The sequence below is a fragment of the Numida meleagris genome, chromosome 4, assembly GCF_002078875.1.
Source record: "Numida meleagris isolate 19003 breed g44 Domestic line chromosome 4, NumMel1.0, whole genome shotgun sequence".
NCBI classification, from domain to species: domain Eukaryota; kingdom Metazoa; phylum Chordata; class Aves; order Galliformes; family Numididae; genus Numida; species Numida meleagris.
Window position 1 is genome coordinate 4,326,561 of NC_034412.1, and position 16,435 is coordinate 4,342,995.

General features: G+C 40.5%; 1 protein-coding gene across 2 annotated transcripts; it reads left to right on the forward strand.

The window, feature by feature from the left end:
- Window positions 7-16,041, forward strand: SKIL (SKI like proto-oncogene). 2 transcript variants are annotated; one of them, XM_021395024.1, is made up of 7 exons: window positions 7-361; window positions 443-1,763; window positions 4,400-4,497; window positions 5,495-5,733; window positions 5,955-6,196; window positions 7,270-7,494; window positions 10,756-16,041. In XM_021395024.1, exons 2-7 carry the CDS (start codon window positions 657-659, stop codon window positions 10,915-10,917), a joined length of 2,073 nt encoding a protein of 690 aa, XP_021250699.1. In that variant the 5' UTR covers window positions 7-361; window positions 443-656; the 3' UTR covers window positions 10,918-16,041. The 2 variants fall into 2 exon arrangements, with proteins under 2 accessions (XP_021250699.1, XP_021250700.1); XM_021395025.1 differs by having other exon boundaries at window positions 476-1,763.

Sequence of the window (16,435 nt, forward strand, 5' to 3'; positions counted from 1 at the left end):
GCCGTCCCCGCGGGCATGCCCCGAGCCCGGGGCTCGCCGTGACCCCGTTCGCTGTTCGCAGGCTCCGCGCGGATTGACAGCGCGATGCGCCGGGGGGAATCCAGCCCGCGTCCTCGGTCTTAGCGCTCGTAACTCGGGGTGGGAGAATTGTGACACGCAGCGGTGACATCTGTGCCAAAGGTGACTCTGCGGGGACGCTCGGCGCTGGCGGCGCTCGGGTCGGGTTCGTCTGTGAGCTGCCGGCGCTCCGGGGCGGCCGTGGTGAAATCCCGAAGTTGGCAGCACAATAAAGCAGGCCCCGAAGACCGAGCTCCATCTCCAGGAACTGAAAGTGCCGAGCAGAATTTCCGTGTGGCTCCAGGTACGTTTGGGATCGGGAGCGTTCAGATCGGCTCTCTCCGGACAGAGCTGCAAGCTCTTCTGCGTTTTAATATCTAAACAGAGACTGACTTCTACGGCGGTCTGTTATTTAAAGAAAAAAGTGGCCATGGATGGGCGGTCTTCAGCGTCCTGCTGTTGGAGGCCGAAGAATTAACTGGAGTGCAAAACGGGGCGTGCCTGAGGTAGTCAAGATCACTCCAAATCGTTTGCAAGCGTAAGCAAGCAGGAAAATGTACGCTCGGGACTGTAATTAATTAAAGTTCTGGTGTTTAGCAATGGAAAGCCCACAAACAAATTACCCTCTAGGGCTCGTTTCAGACCAAAAGAGGAGTGGGATGCAGGAGGATGGGAGCCCCCCGCTGAAAAAACTAATGACGGAAATGCATGTAAATAGCCAAGTACGAGTTGTAATAAATAAACTGCCGACAATAAAGAAGGAAAACTTGGACGAATATGACGAAACTTCTGTGGAGGCTGACGGGGAGAGTGCCAAGCCAAACAGTTCTTCAATCTCGGAGCCTTTGAATTTAAATCCAGGTCTGAAACACACGTTGGCACAATTCCACTTGAGCAGCCAGAGCTCGCTGGGTGGACCAGCAGCTTTCTCAGCTCGCTATTCCCAGGAAAGCATGTCACCCACCGTCTTCTTGCCTCTTCCATCACCGCAAATCCTGTCTGCTCCACTGCTCATTCCTCCCGACAGCTCCACAGAACTCACGCAGACTGTACTGGAGGGGGAGTCCATCTCCTGCTTTAAAGTTGGAGGAGAAAAAAGACTTTGCCTGCCTCAGGTGTTGAATTCAGTTCTTCGAGACTTTTCTTTGCAACAGATTAATACAGTGTGTGATGAACTGTACATCTACTGCTCCAGGTGCACTTCTGACCAGCTTCATATTCTGAAGGTTTTGGGAATTCTTCCATTTAATGCTCCGTCCTGCGGGCTAATTACGCTGACCGATGCTCAGAGACTATGCAATGCTTTACTACGTCCTCGCACTTTTCCTCAAAATGGCAGCTTTCTCCCTGGTAAGAACACGTTGGCCCAACTGAAGGAGACTGGCAGTGCCTTTGAAGTAGAGCACGAATGCCTGGGCAAGTGCCAGGGTTTGTTTGCACCTCAGTTCTACCTTGCGCCGGATGACCCCTGTATCCAGTGTCTGGAGTGCTACGGGATGTTCTCACCCCAGACCTTCGTGATGCATTCACACAGATCCCCCGACAAGAGGACCTGCCACTGGGGGTTTGAGTCGGCCAAGTGGCACTGCTACCTTCATATTAACCAAAAATACCTGGGAACGTCAGAGGAGCGGGAGCTGAAGCATCTCTTGGAGGAAATGAAGGAGAAATTTAGTGAGAAAAATCAGAAGAGAACTCGATCAAAAGTAAGTTCACCTGCTCTTGTCCAACTCCTAAATCTCTCTGCCTGCTGGTAGATGGTCCTTTTGGAAGCACGCTGCTTGCCTCTTGTAAATGGGAATGCTTGTCAAGCCAAGCCTAAATTAAATTTATGAGGGACCTTTGCCATAGAAATACATTTTTGATGAAAAGGCACAGTGATTTCTTTCCTCTTTGGGCTCTAAGTAACTTCATTCAGGATGGTTTGGTTTTGTTGGTTCTCGTTCTGTTCTAAAGTAAGCAGTCTCTGCAAATTTCAGAATTAATTTGAAAGTCTTTTCGTGTGTTTTATGTGGTACGTGCTGCAGCAGCTGAACAAAGCAGAAAGGAGCTTGAAAATCAAGTGTTACCAATTGGTTTGTCATTTGTTGCATTTACACCAGTGCACACATGCGTGGTGTATGGCTGCCTGGCCTGCAAACCACCCATCTCATGGCTTTGCACGTGGGTAAGGGTGCATCGATAAGTTCCTGTTAGAAGCCCAAAGCCTGCTTCTTCAGCAGGAGCTTTCTGTTTAAACGAATTATGTGGAGAAATTTGCCAAAAGAGAGGAGTTCTTAAGCAGTCCAAGTAAAGAGCTGTAGGCCGGTATCTTGACAATGGTTAATAATAGACATAGTATTTTTTCCTAAAATACTGCCTCAAGTCTGCGGTGTAGTTCAAAAATACAGAGCTTATTTTTCTCTCGGAGGGCTTCTAATTTAAATAATAGACACCAGATAAATGTTGGATGTTGCTGGGGAAATAATCATATTATGCGCAAGGAATAGGCTTTTTGAGAGAAGGGCTGGTAGGGAGTGGAGAAAGCAGCTAGCTCATGAAAATGAGGAAACCTAGTAATGACAGCATAGATGTTTGCATTCGAAGAATATGCAATCTTACTGAGGATAATGTAAACTTAAACTTTTTGAAATGGTTCACCTGTTGGAGGTTTTGTCCTGGATTTCCAAGGAGCGGTCCATGCAGGTGAGCACAAAAAGAGGTGGAGTAAGGTGACACTTTCCAAAAGCTTAGTGCAGTTACAGGTGTTGTTACAGTTGTGCCAGTCTGCTGTTAGGGATTTCATCAGAAAATTTCCATTAAACTCTTCTGTATGGCATTCTTGCACATGCTGAGTTAGTTGGAGGTGCAGGTAAGCTCACAGCAAGGAGACTTTGCTATCTGGACAGTCTTTACCCTTGCAGTGGCAGTGCAGGTAATGAACTGTGGCATCAGTGGAAATAGTGTTCTAGGTGTGACTACAGAAGGCTGCTTCCTGTTGCGTGTTAGCAGATTTCTGACCACGATTTCAGTTTCCTGTAGACAGATGAGAAAACAGCTGAAGTTCACAGCAGCAGTCGTTTGGACTGCACTGATACAAATGAAATACAGAAACCCTTTCTGGACTCTTCCGTTGCAGACTTGTGTAGTTGTTTTATTATTATTATCAAGCAACATATGAAATCAGGATGAAAGAAAAACTGAAAACGTGAGCGAAGATAAAATGACGAGGAAGGATTTGATATGAACCCACTGTTTTGGAGCTTAGCTTCCTTGTGTCCTCTCTGTTCCTTTTGGAGCTGATCTGAGGAACCGCAGGGGTGGAGTTACGTTGCAGTTGCATTGCAAGACTTTGAATTTAGCAGGCTTGAAGTTTTGACCAGAATAATGTAGATGGGATTGTCTCTTTGTTGCGGTCAAGTGACATTTGCTGCTGTGACTGGGGACTCTCTTGACTGCCAGAGGTGAGGTTCTGTGACAGTCTGTTTCAGGATGTTTGAATATGGGCTTTTTTCTGGCTGCTGGCTGGAGTCAGCTAATCACACTGGGGGAAAACCCACTTGCATGCACATTTCTAGGGGTTTCAGTGGGTGTAGGCATCTCCCCAGTTCCAAGACTATTTTAACATGATGAGTTAGTACAGTGTTTCAGCTGTGAGTCTTGTAGAGGACCTGATACCTTTCTCTTCAAAATAACAGTAACATTGTAGCAGAGCAGTATCAGCAGTAATTTTGACTAAAGTTTAGTTTCGGAAATGGTTCTTGAGATGAACAGGAGGAGGATTGCTATCCAAATACTGCATGCACAGAAGTGCTTTGAGGTGATGTGTTCTGATGCACCTCAAGTACTTCTGTTCCTTCCTGCAAAGGGGTTGTTACCTTACTGCGGTGACCTTGCCCAGCTGTGTTTCTGTAACACCAGTAATTGTTGCTTTTTACTCACAGATTTCATTTTGTAGTGAGTATCTGAGAAGTGCATACTATGATGTGTAGATGCTTAATTACAAAAGGGTGATACAACCTTTTTGGAATCCTGCTTCTGCTTTCTGTTTCTCTCAGTCTCTGGTGGCATGCCTCTGGCAGAGTTTTAGAAGCTCAGCAGAGCTTTTATGTAGGTTTATGAAGAGCTTTTCTTTCGATCTCGTCGCTGCTTTACTCATAATGGGAAATTGGTGATTGAAGAAACTTCTGTTGCTTGCATCAGCATGCACCTCTGCCAAAGTCTGTCCGTTCTCCAGTACCCCAGTTTGTCTTTGTGTGTATGTATTAATGGAGGAAGTGCTATTCCACTGAGAACAGTTTATTAAAATGTCATTAACATGAACCTGTCTTCAAATTACTGTTCCGTTCTGGTTTTTCTTGAGGTGGATTCCCAGCAGAGCCTAGAATTATCGCAGTGGTATCCTGTTATAAAGCAGGAAGCAGAAGCTGATCCTCAGCCACCCTCCTTCTTCCACCCCAGGTAACTGAATTTCCTTTGCAGCACGATGAGCGTTGCATACATAAGTTAAATACATAAATTTCAACTGAAAAAAAAAAACGTACTTGCATCCTGAACTGTTATGAAAAATAATTGCACCCTAACTTGTAATTCATTTCTTAGTGTAAATATTAATGAGCTGCTTATGGGTGATTTTTGGTGTGAGACTCAAGCTGTGATGTATGGGCATTCTTCAGTAGGAAATACAACTGAAATGTAATTACAATTTTCCTTCTCAGAGTAGAAATGACAGAAGCTAATTTTTAATCTTTCCCATTATAACATAATGCACATACGTGAAAAGCTGCATAGGGCCTATTTCCCATGAGTGCAACTTCATTGCCTTTCAAAAAGGTCTTGCAAAAACTGTTGGAAGATTTATTCCACGCTGGAACGATGACTGCTGACTTGTTGGTCAATTTCCTGGTTTCAGAAATCAAGTGCATTTCCTTAACCTAGTGCACACTTTGTATTCTGCATCAATATTGGTCAATACATGTGGAAAAGAAGATGGGGTATTGGTCTTGGGTCTGCCCAGGCATTGTCAGTGCCCAGCCCTGCTCCTTAAAGGGCAGTATGCACATTACCACTACGCTGATCCCTTCTCTCATGCTCCATTGCTAATACGAGGATTATGGGAATGCTAGAGACTCTGGATCTGGTGGCATTCTAATTTCACTCTTTGCATTTAAGTGAAGAATTCATATGACTTATTTATATATATATATATATATATATAAAATCAGTCACATTTGCATACTCCTTTTTTTGTTTGGTGGCCTCCAAACCATATCTAGATGATATAGCCAGTATGGATGAAGTCATTAGTATTTCTGCTTGCATAGGAAAAACCTAAAAAGGATAAGCTTATTTTTACTGAACATTTTACCGTTTAAAATCAAGTAAAATTAAACTTAGTACTCTCATGTGTCATTTGTTACACATTTTCATCCTTAATTTTACTGTTCTACTGTTTCAGTTACTACCTTTATATGTGTGATAAAGTGGTTGCCCCAAATGTATCTCTTGCATCACAATATAAGGATGTGACAAAAACAACAGTGAAAGCTTCTGAAGTAATTAAATCTTCATCCGGACAGTCGGAGAAAAAGCTCAGTAGTGGAAAGCACAAAAAAACTGCCTCATATCCAGAGCTTTCTCTTGAAGAACAGGAGAAAATGGACTTGAAAACTGGTCTGGAGCAGCATAAGCGTTTAGGTGAGTAGATAAGCTATAAGTAACAGTTACATTCAAGTCTTTTCAGTTTTAAAGCATGCAGTTTTGGAAAGAATAACACCAAGCTGGTATTTTGTGATCATTTCCACGTCACTTTAGTTCTGCAAAAATTCTTTTGACCTTTTCCTAATCTTCAGCTGACGTTGCATTTTATGACTCCGATTTTCTGTGCTTATTATGCCACGTTCTTCTTTTATCTGTAGACCCACACGTCTCAACTCACTCTGCAAGAGGTGGAAAATCTGAACGTATTTCTTCCAAAAGCATTAGAGGCTCTAGATGTGTTGAAGGAGGAATTGATGGGAGAACGCTGTCCCCCACTCTCATGAAAGACATTAGTTGTGAAGATGACAAGGGAAGGATCATGGAAGAAGTAATGAAAACCTACATCAAACAGCAAGAAAAACTAAATACTATTTTGCGGAGGAAGCAGCAGCTTCAAATGGTACGAGGCCAGTGTGAATGCACTTCATTTTGTCATCAGAAAACTGATGTTGGATTTTTGGTTCTAGAATCATTCCACAGATGACTTCCATTTAGAACACTGGAGCACAAAAATAATTTTGCACCAGCTTGAATCCAAGCACTAAATCTCCAATATCCTGTGGGTTTGTTAGATTAGAGGCTGCTAATAATTGATGTTATTCTTTCAGTTTGTAACTACCGTGTTCAGGGAGCTCCTTCTTTCATTTTATCCAAATGAAAACTACTTGCACTTTCAGATGTTTTTCAAACATACAAGTGTTTTGGCAAATATAGTTTAAGTCCTTTAGAAATTTCTCACTTTTTAGGATTTTAAAGGTGCAGGAATTGGAATTGATCTTACCATAGCCCTGCACAGCAAGAATACCGCTACCTACTTCTATTTGATGAGCCCTGGTTTTTAGGGGGTTTTATGGAGGAGATTAGAAACTGGTGTTCATTTGTGATTTTGCCTCACTTCTGTTTTCTGCACTAAGTTAAGTAAATACTGTCTTTTCTGCTTATGTTCATACACCAGACCTATATATATATATTTTAACATTAAGCTCAGAATCAACAATCTCAGGGCTCCAGGACTGATACTTTTAAGCTGTTCTGTTGTGGGAGGTAAAGCTTGTAGGTAAGTTAAAAAGAAAAAAAAAAAAACTAAGACCTTTTGAAAAATACCAAAATATTAACAGAAAGAGAAACCAAACAGTCTGTTTTCTGATGACGCACTGCTTTTGTCTTCAGAGTATGTTTTAGTAAATCAGTGCTACCACATTGTGAGGTTCACTGCTGGACGTTGTGAATTTGTGTCTGGAGGTACTTGAAAGTATAAATAATGCTGTTATAGTTTGTATTGAATTGAATGCTTTACACAGCACGTCACCACTGATAAGAAGATGAGTTCCATTGTCAGACCATTGTTACCAGTAGATGATTGTGCTCTTTTTTGCCTCATTGTTACCAGTTACGCACTTAAATTACAAGACTTTTTTTTTACTTTTCTGGTGTTAAAACCAAGGTGTATGTGATCCTCATCTGTCTTGACAGGAAGTGGAAATGTTAAACAACTCTAAAGCTATGAAGGAACTAAGTGAAGAGCAGCAGAATTTACAAAAAGAACTTGAATCTTTGCAAACCGAGCACGCTCAAAGAATGGAAGAGTTTTATTTTGAGCAGAGAGACTTGGAGAAGAAATTGGACCAAATGATGAAGCAGAAGTGTACCTGTGACTCCAATTCAGAGAAAGACAAGGAAGCAGAATATGCAGCACAGGTGAGAAGGGGAAGTCTGTTTCAAACTAAATCATATTTAGTGCATCAGTAAGTATGAAGTTATCGCTCATCCACTGCAAGGTTTTGTCTTCTCCATATTAGTCACAGAGGTAGCATATTTACTTCCCTGTCCCTTGATCGAGACAGAGCTAAAATGCAGCTTACAGGAACACTTCACCAGGTGTGGTCAGGTGTTAGGATTCTCTCATTCAGGTATTTGTGTGATATTACTTATGAAATAATTAAACATAAGGTCTATAACTTTCTTATTCAAAACAAATCATGTTTGGTGTATATAGGCTTTTTCATGTTACAGAATTAAAGACGATTGCTTTAGCTATAGAGAAGTGTTGAAGTACTGTGTCACAGAAAGCAGTCTTTTAAAACAAACAGAATCTAAAACTTAAGCTTTATGGTCACTTGATTATAGTTTTGGATATTTGCTGTTCTTACTGTCTCAAAATAAGAAACAGGCTGTACTTGAGAGACGGGTTTTTGTATTTTTAGGGAGTAGGGCAGAGACTAGCATCATAAATCCTTCTCATGTATTTAATTTCATGACATCCCACTCCACAGATTCCTGGCCTTTGCTGCCAGAAGTAATCCTCTCTGACTAAGGTCTGATTTACCAACATCTGGTACAAGCCCTGTTACTGCAAGTAACAACATGCTCTAGTTGATGAAGATAATCGTGGATAGCATGTTTTATATGGCTTGTATAGAATATACTTTCTTCAGAGGACAAAAACTATAGATTGTTCTCCAAGGAGTTTGGATGATTGTTTCTTTTGATGTTAGAATACTAAATGCATTCCTTCCGTGAAAGTTTATCCTGTTATTAGTTGTGCTGCAGAGCTACTTGGAGCATGTCATTGGAATCTTTTTCTCCATTTATCACATCTTACTGTAGATTTTGGACCACGGGTTCCAAGCAGTTGTCAGGTGTACCTGAGTTAAACAGAGGTCCTGGCAACGGTTAACTTTCCCTATATATATAAGTTGCATTTAAAACAGCCTTAATTTGATGTCTTCTTGAAGCAAGTTGCCCTCTCAGAACTGTGGACTGGAAAAAGCCTTCACTGCACATTAAATGAAATGATTAAAAGGAGATTTGGAATTTCTTCTTCTGTCGAGGCCTGCCTGAAGATGCACGAGGTGTTCCCCCTTTTTGACTCCTTTACTGCCTTACCTAGTTTAATTGTTGCCTTACCCTGTCAATCACAGTAGGGCAGTATAACCAGTACTTAAGCCTTTCTTTATAGGTGGAAACAAAAGCTCCACGGCAGAGATGCTTATTTATGTCTTACGTGCTGTGACACGCAGGCAGTGGGCATTGCTGTGTGCACCAGTCTGCATCATCAAAGTAGTGGAGTCAGGAGACTGGCACTAATAGGCTGGTACTGCCTAACAACTGCTTCAGTATTCCTCATTCTACAAGTGTGGATGAATATCCACTGAATAGTATGCTTCTGTAAAATCAGCACAGTAGTTCCTTTGCCCGCCACGTTTTACAGCAGTGGGCAAACATGAGTGTTCTCATGTGCTTCTGCTTTTTTTTTTCACTGTCGTGAGCTGTCTTCTTTTTCAGTGAGATGTGCCTGTAGTGATTATTTAGATAGAAGCCCAACATCAGAAGTGCAGATGGACTTTTTAGATTCAGCGAGGTCTTTTCGTAAGAAACAACCGCTTGAACCCATGGTAGAGAAGATAAGTGGCTTTTGTCTTCCTGTTGTACTGTTGGTGGTAGACATATAAGCAACTTGGCAAGTAACTTTGCCACACTTGACAAATTCACCAGAGTTTTCCAGATCTTATTATGAAGAAGTTTTGGTGGGAAGGAACTGACCCTAATAAATTCCAAGTAGTTTCTTATTCGTTTTATTCTGGTATGGTATTTATATGCATATACAAACGGTGGCTGTTGAGCTGTTTGTTGGTTTTAGTTTAATGATTCCTTTTTATAAATGGTTTAGCTAAGATGACTAATGTTCTGAATCACTGGGGTTTACCACTGATTTTCTACTGTGCAGTTACTTGGTACAGTCTGAAGGTCCAGCTTTGATAACTCAGACACCAAAAACTGAACACATCGCAAGTGGGATTAACACTTCTCTTGATGTCATTTGTGGTTTGACAATCTCATGCAAAAATCTTTGCTCTACTCTCTGTAGAATCATGTTTAATTGTGGAACACCTGTTTTTTTTTTAAAGAGTAAGTTTTGTAAACTAACTGCATCATCTGTAGTGGTACTCTTCAGAAGACAAAAAAGAATGTTTGTCGTACATTTTATGAATCTTTTTTTTTTTACTTCAGTTCTTCCTTGAGATGTAACATCTCAATCAAGCTATCGTATGTCATTGCCAATAAATTGCAGAAACAGACAGGTGTATTTAAGGATCAGTGGTTTCAGTTTGATGGGTTACATGGCACCAAATTCCACGTTAAAGCATTTCAGTGTTTTATGTTATCCCAGACATAAATTATTATAAGACTGTTTTTCCTTTAGCCAGTATACGATGATTTATTTGGTGTTATAAGAGAAATGCCCCTTTCAGCAGAAGCTGATGTCATTTAGTCTACTGAAGTCTTCCTTGTACTCAGGGAAGTTTGAGATTTACTGTGCTCTAAAGATTAAAAACGTGCTTATTTTCTTGTGTTGGAACACAGAACATTTCACAAAAAGCTCGGGTAAATTGATGTTTCTATTTTAATACACATAAATCAGTGCACAGGACATTCTGTTCAAGAATTTCTGAATCTCATTTCTCCTAACTTGCATTTATGCTAAAGAACATCAGAAAACAGTGTTGATGGTCATGTGTGTTCTAGAATTGGATTAAGCCTTTGAAGCAAAGAAGAAATATTTTCCCAGGTGAGAGAAATTAACGTGGGGAATGGAAAATTTATTCTGGGATTTATGAAACATCTGATACAGGCATCGTTGCAGTCTTCCTAACGGGTTATTCACTTTGGTGTAGTGTGGCAGTTCATATCACAGGAATTTAAATGTATTTAAAATTAGACTCTTTGGCTTTTTTTATGGTCGTATCATCTTTATGCAGCTTTTCATACTGATGTCGTTTGCTAGTGGCGTAGTGGGCAGCTGCATAATTCTTGATAACCGTAGGAAAATGAGCTGATAAGTACTAGTGAAGTGATCTATTTGTATTTGATTCATAGGATGGTTAGCAGTGGGGTTTGGAGTGATTGACTTACACAAATACGTTTGCTAAAATGAAATCCCTCTTCTGTATCTTACAGCTGGCAGAACTGAGACAGAGACTGGACCACGCAGAGGCAGATAGGCAGGAGCTTCAAGATGAACTGAGACAAGAACGAGAGGCGAGGGAAAAATTAGAGATGATGATAAAAGAATTGAAGCTGCAGATCTTGAAATCTTCAAAAAACGGAAACGGAAAATAGAAATTGGAAAAGAAAGCATGACTGTGTCCTTCAAACAGGGTGTTTCATTTTGTAATGAATTGTAAGCAGTTTCTGTGCGATAAGTATTCTCTACAGATTTCTATTTGCCATACAAGACCAGATGAAGAAATACATATATATAAATAGATAGGTATGCATTTTTAGATTTTCCTAACCAATGGAAATCTGCATTTATTTGTACTGGTGTTTCTCAAACTATGAAAAACAGGAAACTTCTGATTTAGAGTGACCAGTTTCTGTTTATTTCTAAGGCAGCCCTTGAGGACCCTATACCTTTTAACATTGTCTGTTAAAACAGATTTGGTGATCTTTATTTTATTATCAACTTCATATCTGGTTATACAACTACTTAAAAAAAAAAGTCTTAATTTCTTCAAGGCCAAAAATAGTTCCGTTTTCAGTGAGAATTTTGCCTTCCTGAATTGGGGAAGGTTTAAAGTCAGCTGTAAGGTAATTCTCAGAATCACCATGACAATAGATGGATGATTATCGGAAGTGATTTACCAGCATGAGTTTTCCCATAATTCTGTTACGTGAAGTCAATCTGACCTTTTCAGTGTGTGCTACTTGACAGCTCAGTAAAGAATTGTAGACCAGGTGTTTGGTCTCCATACTGGAAGAACCAAACATCAGGGTTTTTTGGTTTTTTTTTTGATTGATTCTTTTAAATTAAGAAAAAAATTGCATTCAAAAATGGAATCTTCTAAAACTAAAAATTCTCAGATTCTATTTTCTTCTGTATAGCAGTTAAAGGAGACTGTTTACCAGGGCTTGTAGCTACAGGACAAGGGGCAATGATTTTAAGCTGAAAGAAAGTAGAATTTATTTATTTTTTAATTAATCATGAGGCCCTAGAACAGGTTGCCCAACGAAGCTGTGGGTACCTCATCATTGTAAGTTTTCAAAGGGAGGCTGGACAGTGCTTTGAGCAACCTGATCTAGTGGGAGGTGTCCCTGCCCATGGCACAGGGTTGCAACTAGATGATCTTTGACTGTCCCTTCCAGCACAAACTTCTAGGATTCCATGGCTTGCCTGGTTTTCAGGTACTAATGCTTCCAAGAAAAGTAATATTTATTAAAAAAGAAAAAAAAACGTACCGGTTTATTTAGTATCTGAAGCCTCCACGCTTTAAGCTTCCTGTTAACTTGTGAGTTTTTCTTTCTATACATAGAACAGGCCTTAACTGACGTTGTGATAATTGCTTAGAAGAATAAAATTCTAAGATACGGCACTTTGAAAATCATTTTGATCGTTTCTACGTTTGAATGGCATGGTAACGTTACCATGAATTAAGAAATACAGCATGTTTGTTGAGCTCTGACATTTAGAAATGTGTCATTGTACAGAATTTCTGCTTTATGTACATATTACATAGTACTTCAGAAGTCTGATTCCTGGTAGATTCAGCGCATGGCTACAGATTTGGATGGAGAAGTACTCCTTTGCACTTCTTTCCAAAAAGTTTGACATAGCTGACAGGTGTTGGCTGATTGTGACTAGAAATATCTTAGCAGTTCTGTTAATCCACTACATTATTTTAACCTGTGCTCTAGCTTTTGTGTTTTTTGTTGTTTTTTTTTTAAGGTGCTTAGGTTTATTACTCTCTTAAAAAAGTTGATTAATTCCGGATAAAACCACTAGTAAAATCCACTGGCATCCATTCTTATTCTGAACTAGTGAAAATGAAAACTGAGTTCTTTCTTGTCTCTCTTTTACAGGATTAAATTTCAGAGACAGAAGGTGGCACAAATCTTTAAGCTGAGTGAGGAATGAGGTGATACATTACAGAGTCATAGAAGGATTCTTTCATAGCAGTGCATAATTTTCTTTACGGACCCTGTGTCATGTTTACACTGATTGTTAGGGCAGAATAGGTGAAAAAAATGAAACTTACTTGGCAATGTTGATCAGAAAAGAGGATCCAGATTACGTTTTTCACTTCTTCTTCAACTCCACCTCGAAATTATTGGTTAAAAAAAGAAAAAAAAAAAAACCAGCAAAAAAAAAAAAAGCCTGCCTTTACAGCATAGCAGTGGTTTGGGAGGAAGTGAATGTGCTGAGTATAAATTATTCTCCTTGTGTACGTACCACTTGCTTTAAACACGGTTGAATGTTTTACTGTAATGACCAGCAGTAACGTGGCCATGGGGAGAGCAGGCAGGAGTGCTGGTAGAAGTGTGATGTGAGGCACTGGAGCTCGAGGCTGGGTTAGCTGGGTGGACAAGGAGGGAAACGCCGTCCTGGGAAACCAGAAAGTTTCCTCGGGGTGTTATCTAAGATCATTTCAAGCTGCTTTTCAGTATCAGTGCTGTGAACCAAACTCGTTCAGTTGTCGGCGTAGATAAGGCCCTCTGGGCTCATTTAATGTGGCTGAAGGAATGGATTCACTGCAGTATTTGTAGCTTGGCTGTCGAACGAATGGAATCCTCATGGGATTATTATCTGAAAGCACCGTATATTCGGTTTTCATTCAGGTCCTGTCTATATCATGTTCCTTGCACTAAGATTTCCCACTTTGCCTCTGGTTGAGTTCTACCTGTGGCAGCTGCAGTGCAGAACTGGTATTGCTGGGCTTCCCCTGCCCCAGCCTGCACTTCCACCGTGCCAACCAGTTTCTGCTGTAGGCTAATGAAACCCTGGCAGCCATAGTTTGTACTCCTGTTTTCACTTCTGCAAGAACTCCAGCAGCTGGCATAGAGTTTTAGCAATTCCAGCTGCGGGTAAGGCTTCCTAATACTTGTGAGACATCTGGCTGAAAAAGTGAACTGAACATCTGTTAAAACGACTCTTAAAATAGCTTTGTAAATACTCCATTTAGTTCGTCTAAAGTTAGAATGCATTTTAAATTATTGTAATCCTCTTACAATTCTTAAATATTACTTTCAGGTTACTTACATAACAAATAATTTTCATATGCGTAGACTTAATTTTATACTGATTTTAAGTAATAATGTAAACATAACCGTGCCATAGCTTTTGTGTGTTCAGTCTTGGAAAGATAGTTTTTTAGTAAGTTGTAAATAACACGCTGGTAGCTCTAGAACAAATCGACACTGACTTTTTTTCACTACCTTATGCTTGGTCACATGGAGTGGTTTGTTTTACAGCCTAACATAGGAACTTGGAAGGAACACTTAAGGGCCCTCGCTTAAGTGTGCACTTAATGGTGGAAACCAGCTCTGTCATGAGGTTCTTTCTTTGAGCCATGGCATGCTCGTTTTATGCATTACTCTTTGTTTTGCCTTCAGCTTTCATTTGCTGAACTTTTAGGCAAAAAGTTGCTTTCTCAGATAGTTGTGGCATTAAGTCCTTAGAGGAGAAAAAAAAAAGCCTAGGATCGTTCATAGTTTTAATAGCTTCCTGGTTGAACACCTGGACTGAAAACGAAGTTGCCTGTGTGTGCACCTTTTGGAGCTAGGATTCAGGGTGAATGTCTGGTTTGCTCCTATATGTTGGAAAAGCAAAAAAGAACTTCCACGTGCTTTGTGTACTCTAATGAGCAAGAAAATGGAAGAACTCAGAGAGCAGAACTTGTGAATTTGGCTGTACCCTCGCTCACAGTACCCTGGACGAAAGAGATGTTCTCTCAGATCTCCAAAGCTGTCTTTTAGTTTCTGTAAAGCACATCGTTCAGCTTGGGAATTTAGATAAATGTGGTTCTGTTTCACATTCTTCCACTAATTTTATTCTATATTTAATATATTAATAGCTTAGGTGTAAAATCATTTGTATATAGTGAAGGCACAATGCCATTAGTGAAGTAGGAAAAGTTGAGTGGGAGCGTGAAGCTACTGGTGGCCTGAAGAAATGTGGCTCGGTCCATGTTTTAGAAGTCACGACTGTTCTTTCATACGTTCTTGATTCATCCTGGGGGGTTGGATAGCTGTAACGTGTTATGAACTATTCACAAGACTTTCCTAGCATTAGCTGTGGAGCTGGCCTTGAAGTGCTGTCCCGGTCAGCTTCCTAGCATTCACTTGTTTGTAGAGCATCTATTTTGACTGTCAGCAAAGAGAACGCCTTTGTATTTTTTTCCTGCACTTAATTCATGTAATTAATCCACACAACAGTTTTCTACAGCACGGTGAAGCTGACAAAAGAGATGATTACACCCACCTGTTAATCTGTGCTTGAAATCTTTCTCTAGTCTTCTTTCAGCTGTCAACAGCGAGCCGCAATAAGCTGCAAGGTTTGATTTTTGTTCATCAGTGTTTTCATGATAGAAAGCTTGTAGAATGTTCCATTTGTTGCGTATCTATTTGGAAAAGAGAGCCATTTTTTTTTAGCTTTTGTGAACGTCGGTGGCTCCGGCTTACAAATTGCATGAGGGTTCACGGTGTGTCTCCATTACTTGGAAAACTAATTCTGTTCAGCATTGGTGGTTCCGTTGGGAAATGCTTGAAAAATGAGTTAAGCACTTCGTCAAGCACAGCAAACAAACGGTATACAATTTTGTTAGTGGGAAATTGCCTGTGTGACAATGTAAATTGACTTTTTGGTTTTCTCCAAATACAGATACCTCACCTAAAGGAAAGCACAGTTACACGGTATTAGGACGTACCACGTTGGTCTGAAGCATTTTGTTGCAGTTAGGTTGCTTCCTGGGATCGATGAAATCTGTTTTTGTTTTCGTGCCCGCTCTCTAAGGTATTTATTGGTGTTGACCTGCCAGTATGATTGTCTTGAATTACAGAAGGTGGCTGCAAAGCAGAGCAGTGCTCTGCTGGGCTGAAGGCAGCAGCTGGGTGACTGTCCCGAACCACAGTAAGCCTGGGAAAACCATCACTGCGTTCACCACTTTGTAACACTTTGCCAATGATGTACAGTCTTATTGTTAGCGTTGCTGTGGTCGCATTACATGACACACAAAACTGTCCTCTACCTCACGTGAGATTAACAGATATTTTATATGGTTTTAGTAAACGAGATGCATCTATCTGGTCACTTAGTTTACAAATTTTGAATTCTATTTATTGAAACATGACATACTGTGCTCTTAGCTTATACCTCAATTGTATTTTGTGCTGTTATCCATTTTCATGCCTTGTAAATACATGTACAGATTGTGGATTCAAAAACAAATAAAACCTGTACTGTCAGAACACTCGTGTCTTTGTACGTAAATACAACCACGTGTGTAGTTGGCGTGTTCTCTGCTGCACAGCTTTTGTTGCTGCTTAACTCCTCTAGCAACGCTGGAGTTGTTCACACCTCTCCTTAATGGATGGGTAATGAAGAGAGAACACGCGTTGCCGCACCGAGTGCTGAGATCTGCAAACATTTAAAATTAGAAGTGTCGTACTTGATTTGATGAGAAATATTTTTATTTACCGATGGTGGAAACCACCCTGCAGTGGCTCCAAGGAGTTCCCCTTTTCTGTGCATGAGATGATTACATTGCTTAACATGGTTACCTGCCATCAGGGAACTCCAGAGGGAAGGGATGGGATGGGATGGGATGGGATGGGATGGGATGGGATGGGATGGGGGCGGTGA

Bases quoted from the DNA above. Each gene is read 5' to 3' on its own strand.
- SKIL (XM_021395024.1), top strand. From the start codon at position 657: ATGGAAAGCCCACAAACAAATTACCCTCTAGGGCTCGTTTCAGACCAA. The intron at 6,197-7,269 runs GTACGAGGCCAG...CTGTCTTGACAG, and splicing joins GGAAGCAGCAGCTTCAAATG to GAAGTGGAAATGTTAAACAA. The intron at 7,495-10,755 runs GTGAGAAGGGGA...TGTATCTTACAG, and splicing joins AAGCAGAATATGCAGCACAG to CTGGCAGAACTGAGACAGAG.